The following is a 13,608-nucleotide window of genomic DNA, read 5'->3' as shown; positions in this document are numbered from 1 at the left end:
TTTATTTCTTATGTAATAAGTTATAAGTTTTGTTGTTTCCAGTGAATTTCTCAGTTCTTGAATAATGCTTTGGTTCTTCTACTTCTAATTTCTTTGTTAACTTTACTTGTTTATTTGGTAAACTAAGCATTTATGACCTAAATAGTATTTAAGTGAAGTTCACAATTTTTGTCCTGAATGAAAAATCTGAGCGTTGTGCTTAGCATTGTGTATGAGTTTCATCAACTTTAAATGAGTCAAACATATTAAGTTAGAGCTCGGAAAAGAAAAAATTAGCAATTTTTCAAGTTTTAAAGGAGCATAACTCTAGAGCAGTCAGTGACTCACTGCCCAAATTGGAACTCTTATGAGTTTCATAAAATTTCATACGAGTGTGGAAATGAAAAAAATTGCAATTATCAAATTATAAAGGGGCATAACTTAAGAACCGTAAGTGACTTACTGCCAAAATTCGAATTGTGTATGAGTTTCATAAAATTTGCATGAGAAAAACTTTGCTTAGGGGGGGGAGGCATAAAAAAATACTAGTATTAGCTGCTTGCCTCTCCCAATTTGACCTTGATTTTGTAGAAAAAAGCATAATTTGACAATTATTTTAAGTGCATGAAACCAAAAAGAGCTCCTTTTTCTGCCTGCTATTCTTCTCAAACATTGCTGTCAAAACACTGACGACATCATAAATGACATCACTTAAAGTTTTATCTAAGTGCATATCAGTCAAAATATGTTATGCATTCCCTGTACTACCTTCCTGCAATCATTGACTGCCAAAACACTGATGACATCATAAATGACATCACTTAAAGTTCTATCTATTAGTAAGTGCATATTAATCAAAATATGTTATGTAAACCCTGTACTACTTTCATGCAATCATTGACAGCCAAAACACTGATGACATCATAAATAACATCACTTTTAGTTTTATTAAAGTGCATATCAGTCAAAATATGTTATGTAATCCCTGTCCTACCTTCCTGCAATCATTGACTGCCAAAACACTGATGACATCATAAATGACATCACTTAAAGTTTTATCTAAGTGCATATCAGTCAAAATATGTTATGTATTCCCTGTACTACCTTCCTGCAATCATTGACTGCCAAAACACTGATGACATCATAAATGACATCACTTAACGTATCTAAGTGCATATAAGTCAAAATATGCTATGTAATCCCTGTACTACCTTCCTGTAATCATTGACTGCCAAAACACTGATGACATCATAAATGACATCACTTAAAGTATCTAAGTGCATATCAGTCTAAATATGTTATGTAATCCCTGTACTACCTTCCTGCAATCATTGACTGCCAAAACACTGATGACATCATAAATGACATCACTTTAAGTTTTATCTAAGTGCATATCAGTCAAAATATGTTATGTATTCCCTGTACTACCTTCCTGCAATCATTGACTGCCAAAACGCTGATGACATCATAAATGACATCACTTAAAGTTTTATCTAAGTGCATATCAGTCAAAATATGTTATGTAATCCCTGTAGATCCTTCCTGCAATCATTGACTTGCTTGCAGTTTGCATGCACATGCACACAGAAAATTACATAATCATCATCTACCTTGCAGCAAGCATCTTGCAATCAAAAATTAAGCTTTGTTATAGCAGCATGCTTGCAGCAAGCTTGTGACAAGCATAATGTTAGTCTTCAATGCATGCAGTTTGCTCACAGAAAGTGCTAACATCATCTTGCAATAAAAAAATATGATGTTAATTGCCGCAAACTAGCATTCTGGAAGTATGCAGTTTGGTAGTTATTACCCTGAATTTTTACTTTCTTTTAGTTATGTTGACACTGTCTTCACTCCCAGGGGCATATCCAGCCATTTTTAAAAGGGGGGTTCCAACCATATGTCCCCATTCAAAAGCATTGACCGTCAAAAAAAAGGGGGGGGGGTTCCAACCCTGGAACCCCCCCTCCGATACGCCACTGATTCTTAACCATAGACTGCAAATGCCTGTGAATGATCTATACTGGTCTATAGGAAATTTCCAAATACTGTAAACCAACTTATTTTCGCGAGCGATTTATTTTCGCGACTAGAAACTTAACACGAATATAAATCGTTGCGAATATGTAAAGCTTTGATCTTTGCTTATCTTACTACATCAAGTAATTTTGAAAATCGTGAAATTAAATCGTCGCTTAGTGGGCTAGAAAGGGCAAAATGCGAAATAAAGTATCCCCGAAAATAAGTAAGTTTACAGTAGGCCAGTATAATCTATTTAAATATTTTTTTTGATAAAGATGATTTGTTGGGAAAAAAGTTGATCATTTAGTCAGCTGATAAGCAAAATGTTGATTTTCCATATAATTTACAATTCCAACTGTTTTTTTTATGACACTAATGATGAGTCTTATGATGTTACACATGTCTGCCATACCTAATCATCTTTGATTCGTTTTCTTTGTAAATTATTGACAATAATTTTATTGAATTTCAATAGGAAATGTTGCTTGAGAACGCCTACAAAGCTGATTTTCTTTCTTTATTTAAATTTCAAAGTACTATCATATAACTCTGAAAAATAATCCAGCTTCTCTTGATATATGGGTAATGCTGATGTAAACCTTTGACATCATTTTATTGACATCTGACAAGAACTGTAAAAATAACTGACCATGTCAGAGGGATGGACAGGCAAATGCTAGGACATCAGCTTTTCCATATCCCTGGGTATGCTTGGTGGCACGTGAAAAAAAAATGTAAATGGATATAAGTAGAAATGGCTAAGACCATGTTTTGGTATGTGATAACACCAACAATCAATAGGATAAAGAATTCAAATTGCATATACACAACTGTATATCCTGAATAAGAATCTGTGTTAATCTGGACAGAGAACACAGTTATTTCATAGTGCATTTTTTTAAGACAATAAATTCGTGCGTTTCTTTAAGACAATAAATTCAAATAAAAAAATCACACTTGCTCTATCTCAAAATGATTTTTACAGTGTAGTGTACAACTTTTCGGACAAATAATATCAAAATTATAGAAAAGTCTACCAACTCTAACTCAAAATATTGACAATTCTATGTTAAGGGGGTCTATAATTCAGTTTGACAGCTTCAGACATACTAATTTTTTACCTTTTTTAACAGGACCAAATCACTACTTTACATAAAAATTCATTTACACCCAAATTCTTTTAACATGTAATTTCATCCCCCTGCTTAATATTTCATGCATAAAATATAAGGAGATAAATTTGGAAAGTGTATGAAAAAAATTTGCAAGTTATACACTGTCCATACTATAGGGACTATATTTGTAGACAATGAAAATCAAAGTAGGATAACTGTGTTCTCGGACCATCTAGTTGAATTTAGTAAAGCTGTTTTTAGGGTGTAGACAAGGTGTGACACATAGGACAAAGATGATGATGACAACCCAAGGTGACAGAAGTGATCGATATGTGTTACTGGACAATGCAAGGCAACACACTATCAAACTTCTTGGATGTTATAACACTTAAGTGGCTTCTATGTATAACTCTGATTCAATAAGGAAAAATATGTTTTGGGAATAATATATCATGAATTACCATATTTAACAGTGAGAACAATACTGCATCATTTTGTGCCAAGTCATTTTCAGCTGATTTTTACATTTTGTTCTTACATTGTGCTGTCCCAGGTTAGGGGAGGGTTGAGCGATCACAAACAGCTCAGTCTTAGAACTTAGCTTTTAAATTACTCTTATAAACTTAAACATTGCCAATGACCTGCATAATTTGGATCATTAAACCTTCATATTATTTCAAGTTGTTAAATTCACAAAATGCATTTACACACCAAATTATATGGCTTTATGTCAATGAATCAATATGAAAGAGGTGGTTTTGGATGCACACATCAACATGGACACCAATGGTACTCCAATTTTTTATTCAACTAAACACCCTATTCTTATAACCATAATGTACTTTCATCAGTTTTACAAAAATAAGAAAATGCAGTATGATTGACAATGAGACAACTCTCCACCAGAGACCAAATGCATTAGAAGTAGCCACTATAGGTTACGGTGGTCATTCAACAATGAGCAAAACCCATACTGCACAGCAAGCTATAAAAGGCCTGATTTACAAAAATATAAACGAAAAACAAATCTGAGATACAGCAACAAACAACAACCACTTTAGTCTGTATTTGGCAACTTAATGGAGTTTCCTTTAATATTCATAAATTTGAATCCATACATCAGATTACAGCATATTTACTTTAATCCCTGAAACACTTGATATGTTACACAAGGAAATTTAACATTTCATAAAAAGAGGTCTGCAAAATCTTTAAACACATTTTTCTTTTATAAGGAAAAGATAATTTTCAACATTGAACAAAATCATATAAAGACGAGTACTTACCCAAAGTTTTGTGGCAAGGTTAGAAGGTCATCAAGACCAAAGTACGGAAGACCAATAGGTTTGGCTATATCTGTATCATTCAGTTTAGAGAACAGCTGACCAGGCAGATCCCTGTTGTCACTAATCAAAGGGTGGAAAGCCATCAGGCCAGGCTTAGTCAGCCTCATAACTGGAAAAGATAAAAAAAAATCGTTGTAAAATATTATCTCTTGTATTTCAAAGGTAAAATAATAAAGCTTGGCTTGGTTAGGTCATACTTGAAAAGGTATACTGAGTACTGCATTTTTGAAGATGTCACCCATGTGTCTAAACATGAAGAATAATCATGAAATTAATTATACTGTGTGGCAAATACTGGTGTTATTGTATTTGACATAAGGTAACTCTAATTGTAAAATTGATAAATCATAGAAATAAATGTACTGAATTACGTAGAGAAATTTGGATATCAAAATATCATTGTCATATTGGGATTTGGATATTGAGTAAGAAATTTCCTACAATTTTTAGCAGGTATTTCCCTTTTCAAGTAAACAAAAGACATCAAATGATGACCTAAACAATTCCTTAAATTAAACCATGCAAACTACATGTCAGCAAAGCCCTGATATGATATATTTTTCTAAGAAATGTTATTTGTAGAGTGTGGTACAGTAATCTCATTCAGATGATCTAAAACTTATCTATATAGTGTTTGAATATCAAAATAATACAAGAAACCACAATATTGATATTTAAAAGACCTCAATAAATGCTACCTGGAAAAAAAAAGGGGAGAGGGGGTGTCAAACATTCTAAGAGCAGAAAAGGGAAAAATATTTCTGTAAAATTTAACAGGAAACTAGTTTATATACATTTAGTAGTATTTAAGAATATTGAAACATACTCTCTCACTTGACAATTAGGCTAAGCACATGTATACAATATTGTTTGTTGACAAGTGTGGTTACAAACATATAAATCTGTAATTGTAACGCAATGCACAGGAACAATAAAATTTACTTTTACCTTTCAATTTGAGCTGTTTTCCACCAGACATTTTAAAGCCATCTATATGTTCATTAGCATTAAAAAGCATGTCACATCTGTGACACAAGGGAAATCATACAATATACATGTATTTATTGTATATAATTTCCTGAATCATAATTACCACATTTACTCTAATCTTCACCAGACATAAGTACATGTTGTATTCATTTTATCCTTCTGTGTATACCACTTATTACAAAAGTGATTTTATTAAAAAAAAAAAAAGTTAATGTTTATTATGTAGCTACAATTTATTTTAGACATTTAATGGGTTTTAATCTCAAGATGCAAAAAACTTTAAAAGCTTGCATTTGTGGTGTTTATTTTTTGTGTTTGTCATCAATTGTTTCAGCAAAAACAAAAACAAACGTACTTTTTAGAATAAAAAACTATGTTGACACTGGATACAGAATGATTCGGTACAAAAATTAAAACTACAGTATTTTAACTCTAGATTGCTATTAGTTCATGTATTGAAATATTCTGGAGATTGTGGGGAAACACAACATTATCTAACAGTACATTCACATCATATTAAAAAAACTAACCAATGTATAAATGTATTTTAAAAATTTTGCTTTTAGTAAATTACTGGTATTAATTTAAGATTGACTTCTGAACTAAGGTTCATCACTGAAACAAACTTCTTATAGCCAGTAGTCATTTATTCACATATTATTTTAAAGAATTATGAAAATGGTCACCAAGTACTGCCAACTGCCTTAATTGTACCTTTATTCCATTCATTCATTAGAAACAGAATGAGACCATTACAAATTTTACAGGACTCCCCTAATTTCAGTATATTATTCTATTATTGTATTTATCACTTTTACATTTCCTTATAACTGATCAGATAAAAGATGAATTTCAATAAAGGGCTATAAAAACTAGAGCTGCTCGCATAGCCAGACAAATACCCCCTACATACATTTGAGTTGTTGCTGTGAAAATCAGTTTTGAGAAAATGACATTTTGAAATTTTTGGCTTGCAGCCATATGAAGGTTAATGGTCAATCAACTTTTTGGGGTCAAAGGTCAAAACCAGAATGACCTAATCTTACTGACAAATCACCTTCCCATAAGGCATCTGCACTTAGTTTGACAGTTTGGTTAACCTAAGTTCTCCAGAGAACAGTTATGCCCCCAACTCAAATAACTATCATAGGATCAAGGTCGAGGTGACAGAGTGACATTATTTTGGTCTTTGATAGTACAAAAGTCAGAGTCAAAGTTAAGGTCACAGAAAGACAGACAGACAGATGGACAAGGTGATACCTATATACCCCCTACCAACTTTGTTTGCAGGGTGTAAAAAATTAAGCTGTGAGCTTTTCCTGTAAAATTGCAGTAAAATCTAAAATTATAAGTGACCAAGTTTGTTTTTTTTATTTTTATTTAAGGCATTCTGCGTACAATGTTCATTTTCAGCAGCTATGCATTAGTCTAAAATTCTTTTACCAAAATTAAAATATATCTAACCAGCTTCAGAAGCTGTATCTATTAGCCTTCAATCATTTTTTTGCTTTAAAATTATATAATCTAAAATGCATTAAAATAAGTATGCGTCATCCTATCAGCTTTTTGCTGTCTAAAATTTATTATCATCTATAATATCTAAAACGAAGAAAATTGTATCAATTTGAAATGTTATTAAAATGATCTTGTTCAACTGTGTTTATGAATGTGTTACATCTATATTAACAGGCCTTATATCTGTTGAAATATTGTGGCATTTTCAAAAAATTTGACATTTATAATAAATGATATTATGTTTTCCATCTAAATAATCTGTAAAACCAAATTTAAGTGCACATCAAATAACAGACCGAGCATAAATAATTTGTAGGATAAATTCAATACATAGTGAATTAAATTACATGAACTACCATTTAATTGATTTCTGGAAGCAAATACTGAATTTGTATTTACTTATAAAATATATAAATACAATAGGTTTGTTATTTACTGAATTTTACTAAAAGTTAATTTTTATATAATATATGAAAAAAAAATATTGGAAAGTAAAGCCTACTGCATAAAGCATCAAATATTAACAATCAAATTGTCCACTAAGGTAAAACAGATAAACATATGTTAGACATACACAGTGTGTGTGTGTGTGTGAGTGTGCGCAAGGGGGAGGGAAACACTCTCTCCCACCCTAAAACCTCTTTTCCAGTGAAGAGCAAAGGATGTAATTCAACCAGATATTTTGCATACAATAAGAAAAACCAACATAGCACAACAGGTTGCACATGACTATAGAACACTGTCATACATATTCTTTCAATACATATCAATAATACAGAAACATTCACTGCAACATGTTTTTTTTAAACTAAATTTTTTGGAAGGAATTTCAAGAAATTGCAATTCAAATTGAAAAAAAAAATCATTTTTCCATGAATTTGATACATTTATAGATATGTAGTCAAGTTTTTAATTGATTGTTTATGTGGAAGTATAACTATCACATATTAAATTATACATATCATTTTTTCAATAATCAAATGTAGGTCAAGTTCTACATGCATGCAAAATTTCATAAAAATCTGGGGAAAAAAACATGTATGAATTAGTAGGTATAATTGAAGTTAAACTTTATTGGTTTACGTTTGTATTTTTAGCAGCTTTAAGCATTTTAATCAAGGAAACTTATTTCAATTGAAATATTTTAATTCATTTTAAAAAAAAGTTATGTTTGGTTTTCCATTTTTTTTTTCAGCTTTAGAGAATAAATCTATACTAAAGTATCTTAGCAATCTAGCAAAAAATTGAAATTTTCCTTCAGCCAAAAAATCTTGACTTTCTTTTTCTTATATGCTTGGTTAACATCTAAACAGAAATAACATGACAGACTGATTTGTTTGTATGTTACCTCCATCTAACCTGCAAGTCATATTCAAAAACCAATATTTGTTTACAGAAAAAGTCAACAAACCATTGAACATTTGTTACAACGATGATAGATCTAATTGAAGCATACAATGGAACAATGCCAGTAATCAAAAGTCTTCTCAATAGTGAAATTAAAGGAAAACCAGGAAAGTTGCTCATCAGCTTATAAATCAAACTTTGGTTGCTGTCAGCGTTAAAAGGTATATATGCCATGTAAGGAAGGGCCTGTAGGTAGTGAATTTGATGTACAGGCCATTATGCAATTTAAACAATATGGCATTTTGTGCTTTAATTTAAATTATTTTATTTTTCTCTACATGAACATACCACTTCTTTTTAATGGGAATCTGTAATGCCCAAAGCCAAGCATGTGGCCAGGATGTCTCTTATTTGGGGTCATGAGGCTCAGACTTTAATTGTCAAAATTCAATCTGAATCTCAACTTTAATAATCTTGAATTGTATTTTTTGCTTTTAGGAACAGTGGGAGGTGACATAACCACCCCACCCTCCTTTTTGACTGCAGGTGTTGTACCTGTGATTTGTGTATGTCAAAAGGCAGATTGATCACATGAAATTTTTGCTATCATTGTTAAGACAATTTTCACTTGATGATAATCATATACAGACTCCCACTTAAAGCAGATTATTCCATTAACTCTTGAGTCTACAGAGTTGACATTATTCCAAAGTGCAAATGCTAGGTCACGTGTATTCATATACTATTTTCCATTTGATATGAATGGTAATTCCGGAATCAGAAAACAAAATGGATAAATATGAAAAAAGACCACAAGCCTACATCTAAATCTATACATCATTAAAATAGCCAATATTTTCAAGGTTGTATACAAAGGTACTTAACACAATTAATATATGACTGTTAATGTGGCAGCAGTAAGGCACTAATGTACAAAGTAATATTACAAAATGGTTCATAATGAAAACCATGATGACAATTACGAAGAGAAGACACAACAGTTAATAGAATTATATATGAAAGAAGAGAGTGACATTATCATTAACCTTATCCCCATTCCATGCCAATGTTTTCTTTAATCGAGGTAGCATAAAGTTCAGAATATCCTCCAAGTCGTAGCAAAATATTTGACCGGACTCATGTTATTAATTTATTTGTAATGTTTATCCTTCATTTTGTATATCATAGGGAAAACTTCACTTGCTATTAATAACATTAGAAATAAGTTTCATATGATTCTGGCATTCTTATTGGTTAATAGCCTTAGGAACTGAAGTTTTATGACCAAATAAAACTCACATTTATTGGACACACCTGCATTTACTGGCATTACTTTTTTCCTGTTTTTATGTTTTGTATACACCTGAATACATGTTTGTTTTATAATATTGTGTTTAATTTATTGCTGTCCATTGTTGTTTCGAAAATATGCAATTACAAGATTTTTAATTTATATTTTTTGCAGTTTTATTGGCCTGTCATTGGGTAGATCTTGCATACATTTTTTACATGAAGCGCTTGTGCACGTCATCCAAATGTGCTTCAGGCAAAGCTTTGAATTGCCAATAAAGCTACTTAACTTTATAACATAATACTTCCTAGCATCTGATCAAAAGCTACCTCATAAGCTGTTTCAACACGAGTATGTATCATTCACATGGCTTGTAGCTCTCCTTGGTTAATACATAAATGGTTTGGTTTGATTTAAAAAAAAAAAAATAAGAAGATGCTTTTGACAAAAGTAAAAGAAACTAATGAAATAAACATAAAGATTATCAGTTTCACTGTTTGATTTGACTATAGCAAATTAGTTAATGAAATTGGTAGAAAAAACATTTCCAAGTGGTCAGTTTTATTTTTAAGGTTAATAGAACTCTCTGTAATGACTTTTTTCAGCAAGTAACTCACATTAGCTCATTATGTAGCTAGATCTATTCCACCTTGCAATTTTCCCTAGTAAAGGCTGAAGTGAACTGTACAAGTCTAATGTACACTATCAGGCCACAAAAGCTTTTAAAAAGAAAGAAAAAACACTGACCATTCAAATCAAAAAGTATATGCTTTTTTCTTATTGGAATAAAATGGTAGTTTTTATCAAAATCCCTCCATGTGAGGAAACACAGATATTGTGTATATGTAAATAAGAAAACAATCCAAATGACAACTCAAAAACCAAAAGGTCAACATACAGTTTTGAACAACAGGCTAGAGTTTATACATATGTCAAGCTCTAAATCACCCCTTCTACAAAAAAAGCATTTTTCCTGATAATGTGTTCAACTTTTTCAAAATCAATGATAAAATTAACCTTAAAGCATCTCAAGCGGCAATCACAGTGGTTAAATTACATGACTGCAACTTTAACCATTTTAATTTCATAAATTTTAAATGTCAATCAGCATCTCTAAATACCTCATGTCAAGCTCTAACATTTCCTTTGGCTGAAAAAAATATGAATGAATTCAATCAGAAACTATCAAAGAACTACCATTAAGAACTTTAATGATGTTATTTACATGTCAATTGCATATATATCTGTATTTCTGCAGTCCTAAACCTATTTGAAGTCAATGAAGTAATTTGTAATAAAAAAAAATCAATATCATTTACCTTAGAAAAAACTACTTAAATATGTACAGTTAAAATCAGGATTTTCATTTATAGGCACATGTCAATGCAGTAATTTTTACTACTTAATTAACGTTTGTAAAGTCACTTTACATGCATACAAATGATGCAATAAAAAACAAGTACATTCAGGACTAGAAACAAACAAGTATTGACAAATAAATACAGAAAATTTGAATCTGCACTGCTAAAATATGTCAATGCGGGACATTTGCAATTTTTGATATGACATTTGTGCTTTTTTTAATGGACATTTGCGCTTTTTAAAAAAAGAACATTTACACTTTTTCAATAGGCGCAAATGTCCTTTCGTGTTGCAGGTAAAACATCCTGCGCTAAAACATGTACAGTCAATTGGGTAATATTTGAACCATGAAATTTATGAAACACTAATAATCATAATAACATCTTAAGCATGGTTATAGAATTTTGGTTTGTAAGAGTATGAAATTATCATCAGTTAATGAAGAATGTTCATGCAAACCCACACTGTCCCTTTTATAACAGCTCATCAACATCAACTTTAGAAATGTATAGTAAATATAGTCAAAAGAGAAATAATGCCCATCAGGAAAATTTAGTGTGTCTCTATTTTTGCTATTTTCAAGGTAAACATTTTACTGCAAAATTTACCCTATGCAAATATTTCATCTTTCATTCAAATACATTGTACAAGGCCATTTAAAGTTAAAATGGGATACAGCAAAGATTTAACTGCCCAATCCTAGGCCAAAACTACACACACAACCCCATACTAAAATAACCCTATATACAGTAAATGATGTGTCTGTAGGACAGATCGATAATCTACAATATATGAACTATATGTAAAAGATAAAACTTAGACCAAGATGAACCCAGTCCAGTGGGGGCATCCAACTGTAAAATAGTTAAATAGATGGTCAATATGCAAGAATGAATTGTAAATCAAAAAGACAGCAACCTGACAATAAGACATACTATACACTAATACAGCTCCGGGGTACAATAAGTATAGAAACAAATCAATAGTGCTGACAATCTATCTGAATACAAATGCAATTTTCTCAGCATAAAAATTCGTAAGGGTTCCGCGGAACCCAGTGTCTCGCCTACTTATTCTGTTAATCGCAGGCTCAACAAAAATGAGGAAGTAAATCAATAAAAATATTCCTCTTGATACTATCTTTTGATTGTAAGAAGCTTCTGTCCAAGTTTGGTAAAATTCCAGGATAGTTTATGAATCTAATAAATGTTTAAAAACTTTAACTGCAGACTGAATGTAATGTTAACTGGAAGAAAACAAAATTTCCTTCTAGGTACTAGCATTTGATCATAAACAAGCTTCTGTCCAAGTTTGGTACAAATCCAAAATAGTATAAGAAAGTTATTAAAATTTTAAAAACTTTAACCACAGAGTGAATATGTTGTTTCCTGGCAGAAAATCTAAGTCCATTTAAAAGTAAAATACGGAAAAAATAGATTTATTTTTTTACAAAATTTCCTTTTAGATACTAGCTTTTGATCATAAACAAGTTTCTGTCCAATTATGGTACAAACCCAGGATAGTTTAAGAAAGTTATTAAAATTTTAAAAACTTTAACCACAGAGTGAATGTAATATTTACCGGCAGAAAAACTAAGTCCATTTATAAGTAAAATAAGGAAAAAATGGAATTTTATTTTTACAAAATTTACTTCTGGATACTATCTTATGATCATAAACAAGCTTCTGTCCAAGTTTGGTAGAAATCCAGGATAGTTTAAGAAAGTTATAAAAATTTCAAAAACTTTAACCACAGAGTGAATATTTGTGGACGCCGATGGAATGTAGGATCGCTATGTCTCGCTTTTTCGACTAAAGTCGAAGGCTCGACAAAAATAGCAAAATTGTTTGTTGGATTATTTAAGGCTGTTATAGATCTTATTATGCATGGCAGAATTGCTGACTATTGTTATGAAGAAAAAATATATTGAATCTATGTGAGAAGTTCTATTGTTCCTATCACAAAACCAGGCTAATAAAACAAATTCTTTTCAATATCCTGCTGACTGAATACAACAAGAATGTCTTGATATAGATTTAACATATATCAACCCAGTTTTACAAATTAATCACTACTTTCCTATATAAGAAAGCTTAATAAACCGCACTATAAAAAACTAAAATAAACAATTGATCGATAGTTAAATCTAGGCAGATCAAAGCTAAAAGTATCTAGAAGTAAACAATTTTTTTTTATATAAATATGTAATAAAAATTCCCAAATTTTACAAATTATATTATTTGTTTATTTTTTACCCTGAAGTCACTCAATACTAAGCAGTTGTTCAATATATTGAATTTGATACAAAAAATATATAGATTGCATTGTTTCAAGCAATAACCTATATCAACAGTTGCAAATGGAAAACCAGAAACGTTTATTCAATTGCCTCAGCCTTCTGGGAAAACTGCTTCCTATTTTCATTTAAAGGTAATCAATTCATATTAAGATAATTCAAAGTTAATTGATTTAAATATAAAAGTCATTAGTTTAAACTATAGAATTTTATTTGATGAAGAATATAAACCTCTACGTGAAAGTTATATCAATAGAACTTCATGTTTGGAAAACGGTAAAAATTCATTTAATTCGTTGAAAAGGAAACAATATATTGGTAGTGACACAATCTATTTCAAAGGAT

At 30.8% G+C, this 13,608-nt stretch overlaps 1 protein-coding gene across 2 annotated transcripts in view; it reads right to left on the bottom strand.

Moving 5' to 3' along the window:
- LOC127708537 (trafficking protein particle complex subunit 13-like) overlaps positions 1 to 13,608 on the bottom strand; it is an 87,587-nt gene that overhangs the window by 34,442 nt on the left and 39,537 nt on the right. Inside the window, exons 1-2 of one of the 2 annotated variants that reach the window (XM_052213438.1) lie at positions 5,411 to 5,530; positions 4,403 to 4,571 (exon numbers count right to left, since the gene is read on the bottom strand). In XM_052213438.1, coding sequence (XP_052069398.1) covers positions 4,403 to 4,571; positions 5,411 to 5,480 — 239 coding nt within the window. In that variant the 5' untranslated portion in view covers positions 5,481 to 5,530. Of the gene's footprint in view, positions 1 to 4,402; positions 4,572 to 5,410; positions 5,531 to 13,608 lie in introns of those variants that run through there. The other variant, XM_052213447.1, reaches the window with a different exon arrangement.

This window comes from Mytilus californianus, unplaced genomic scaffold (assembly GCF_021869535.1).
Source record: "Mytilus californianus isolate M0D057914Y unplaced genomic scaffold, xbMytCali1.0.p SCAF_1, whole genome shotgun sequence".
NCBI lineage: Eukaryota > Metazoa > Mollusca > Bivalvia > Mytilida > Mytilidae > Mytilus > Mytilus californianus.
The sequence above is the reverse complement of the archived record's forward strand: the minus strand, read 5'-3'. Positions and strand labels throughout refer to the sequence as shown.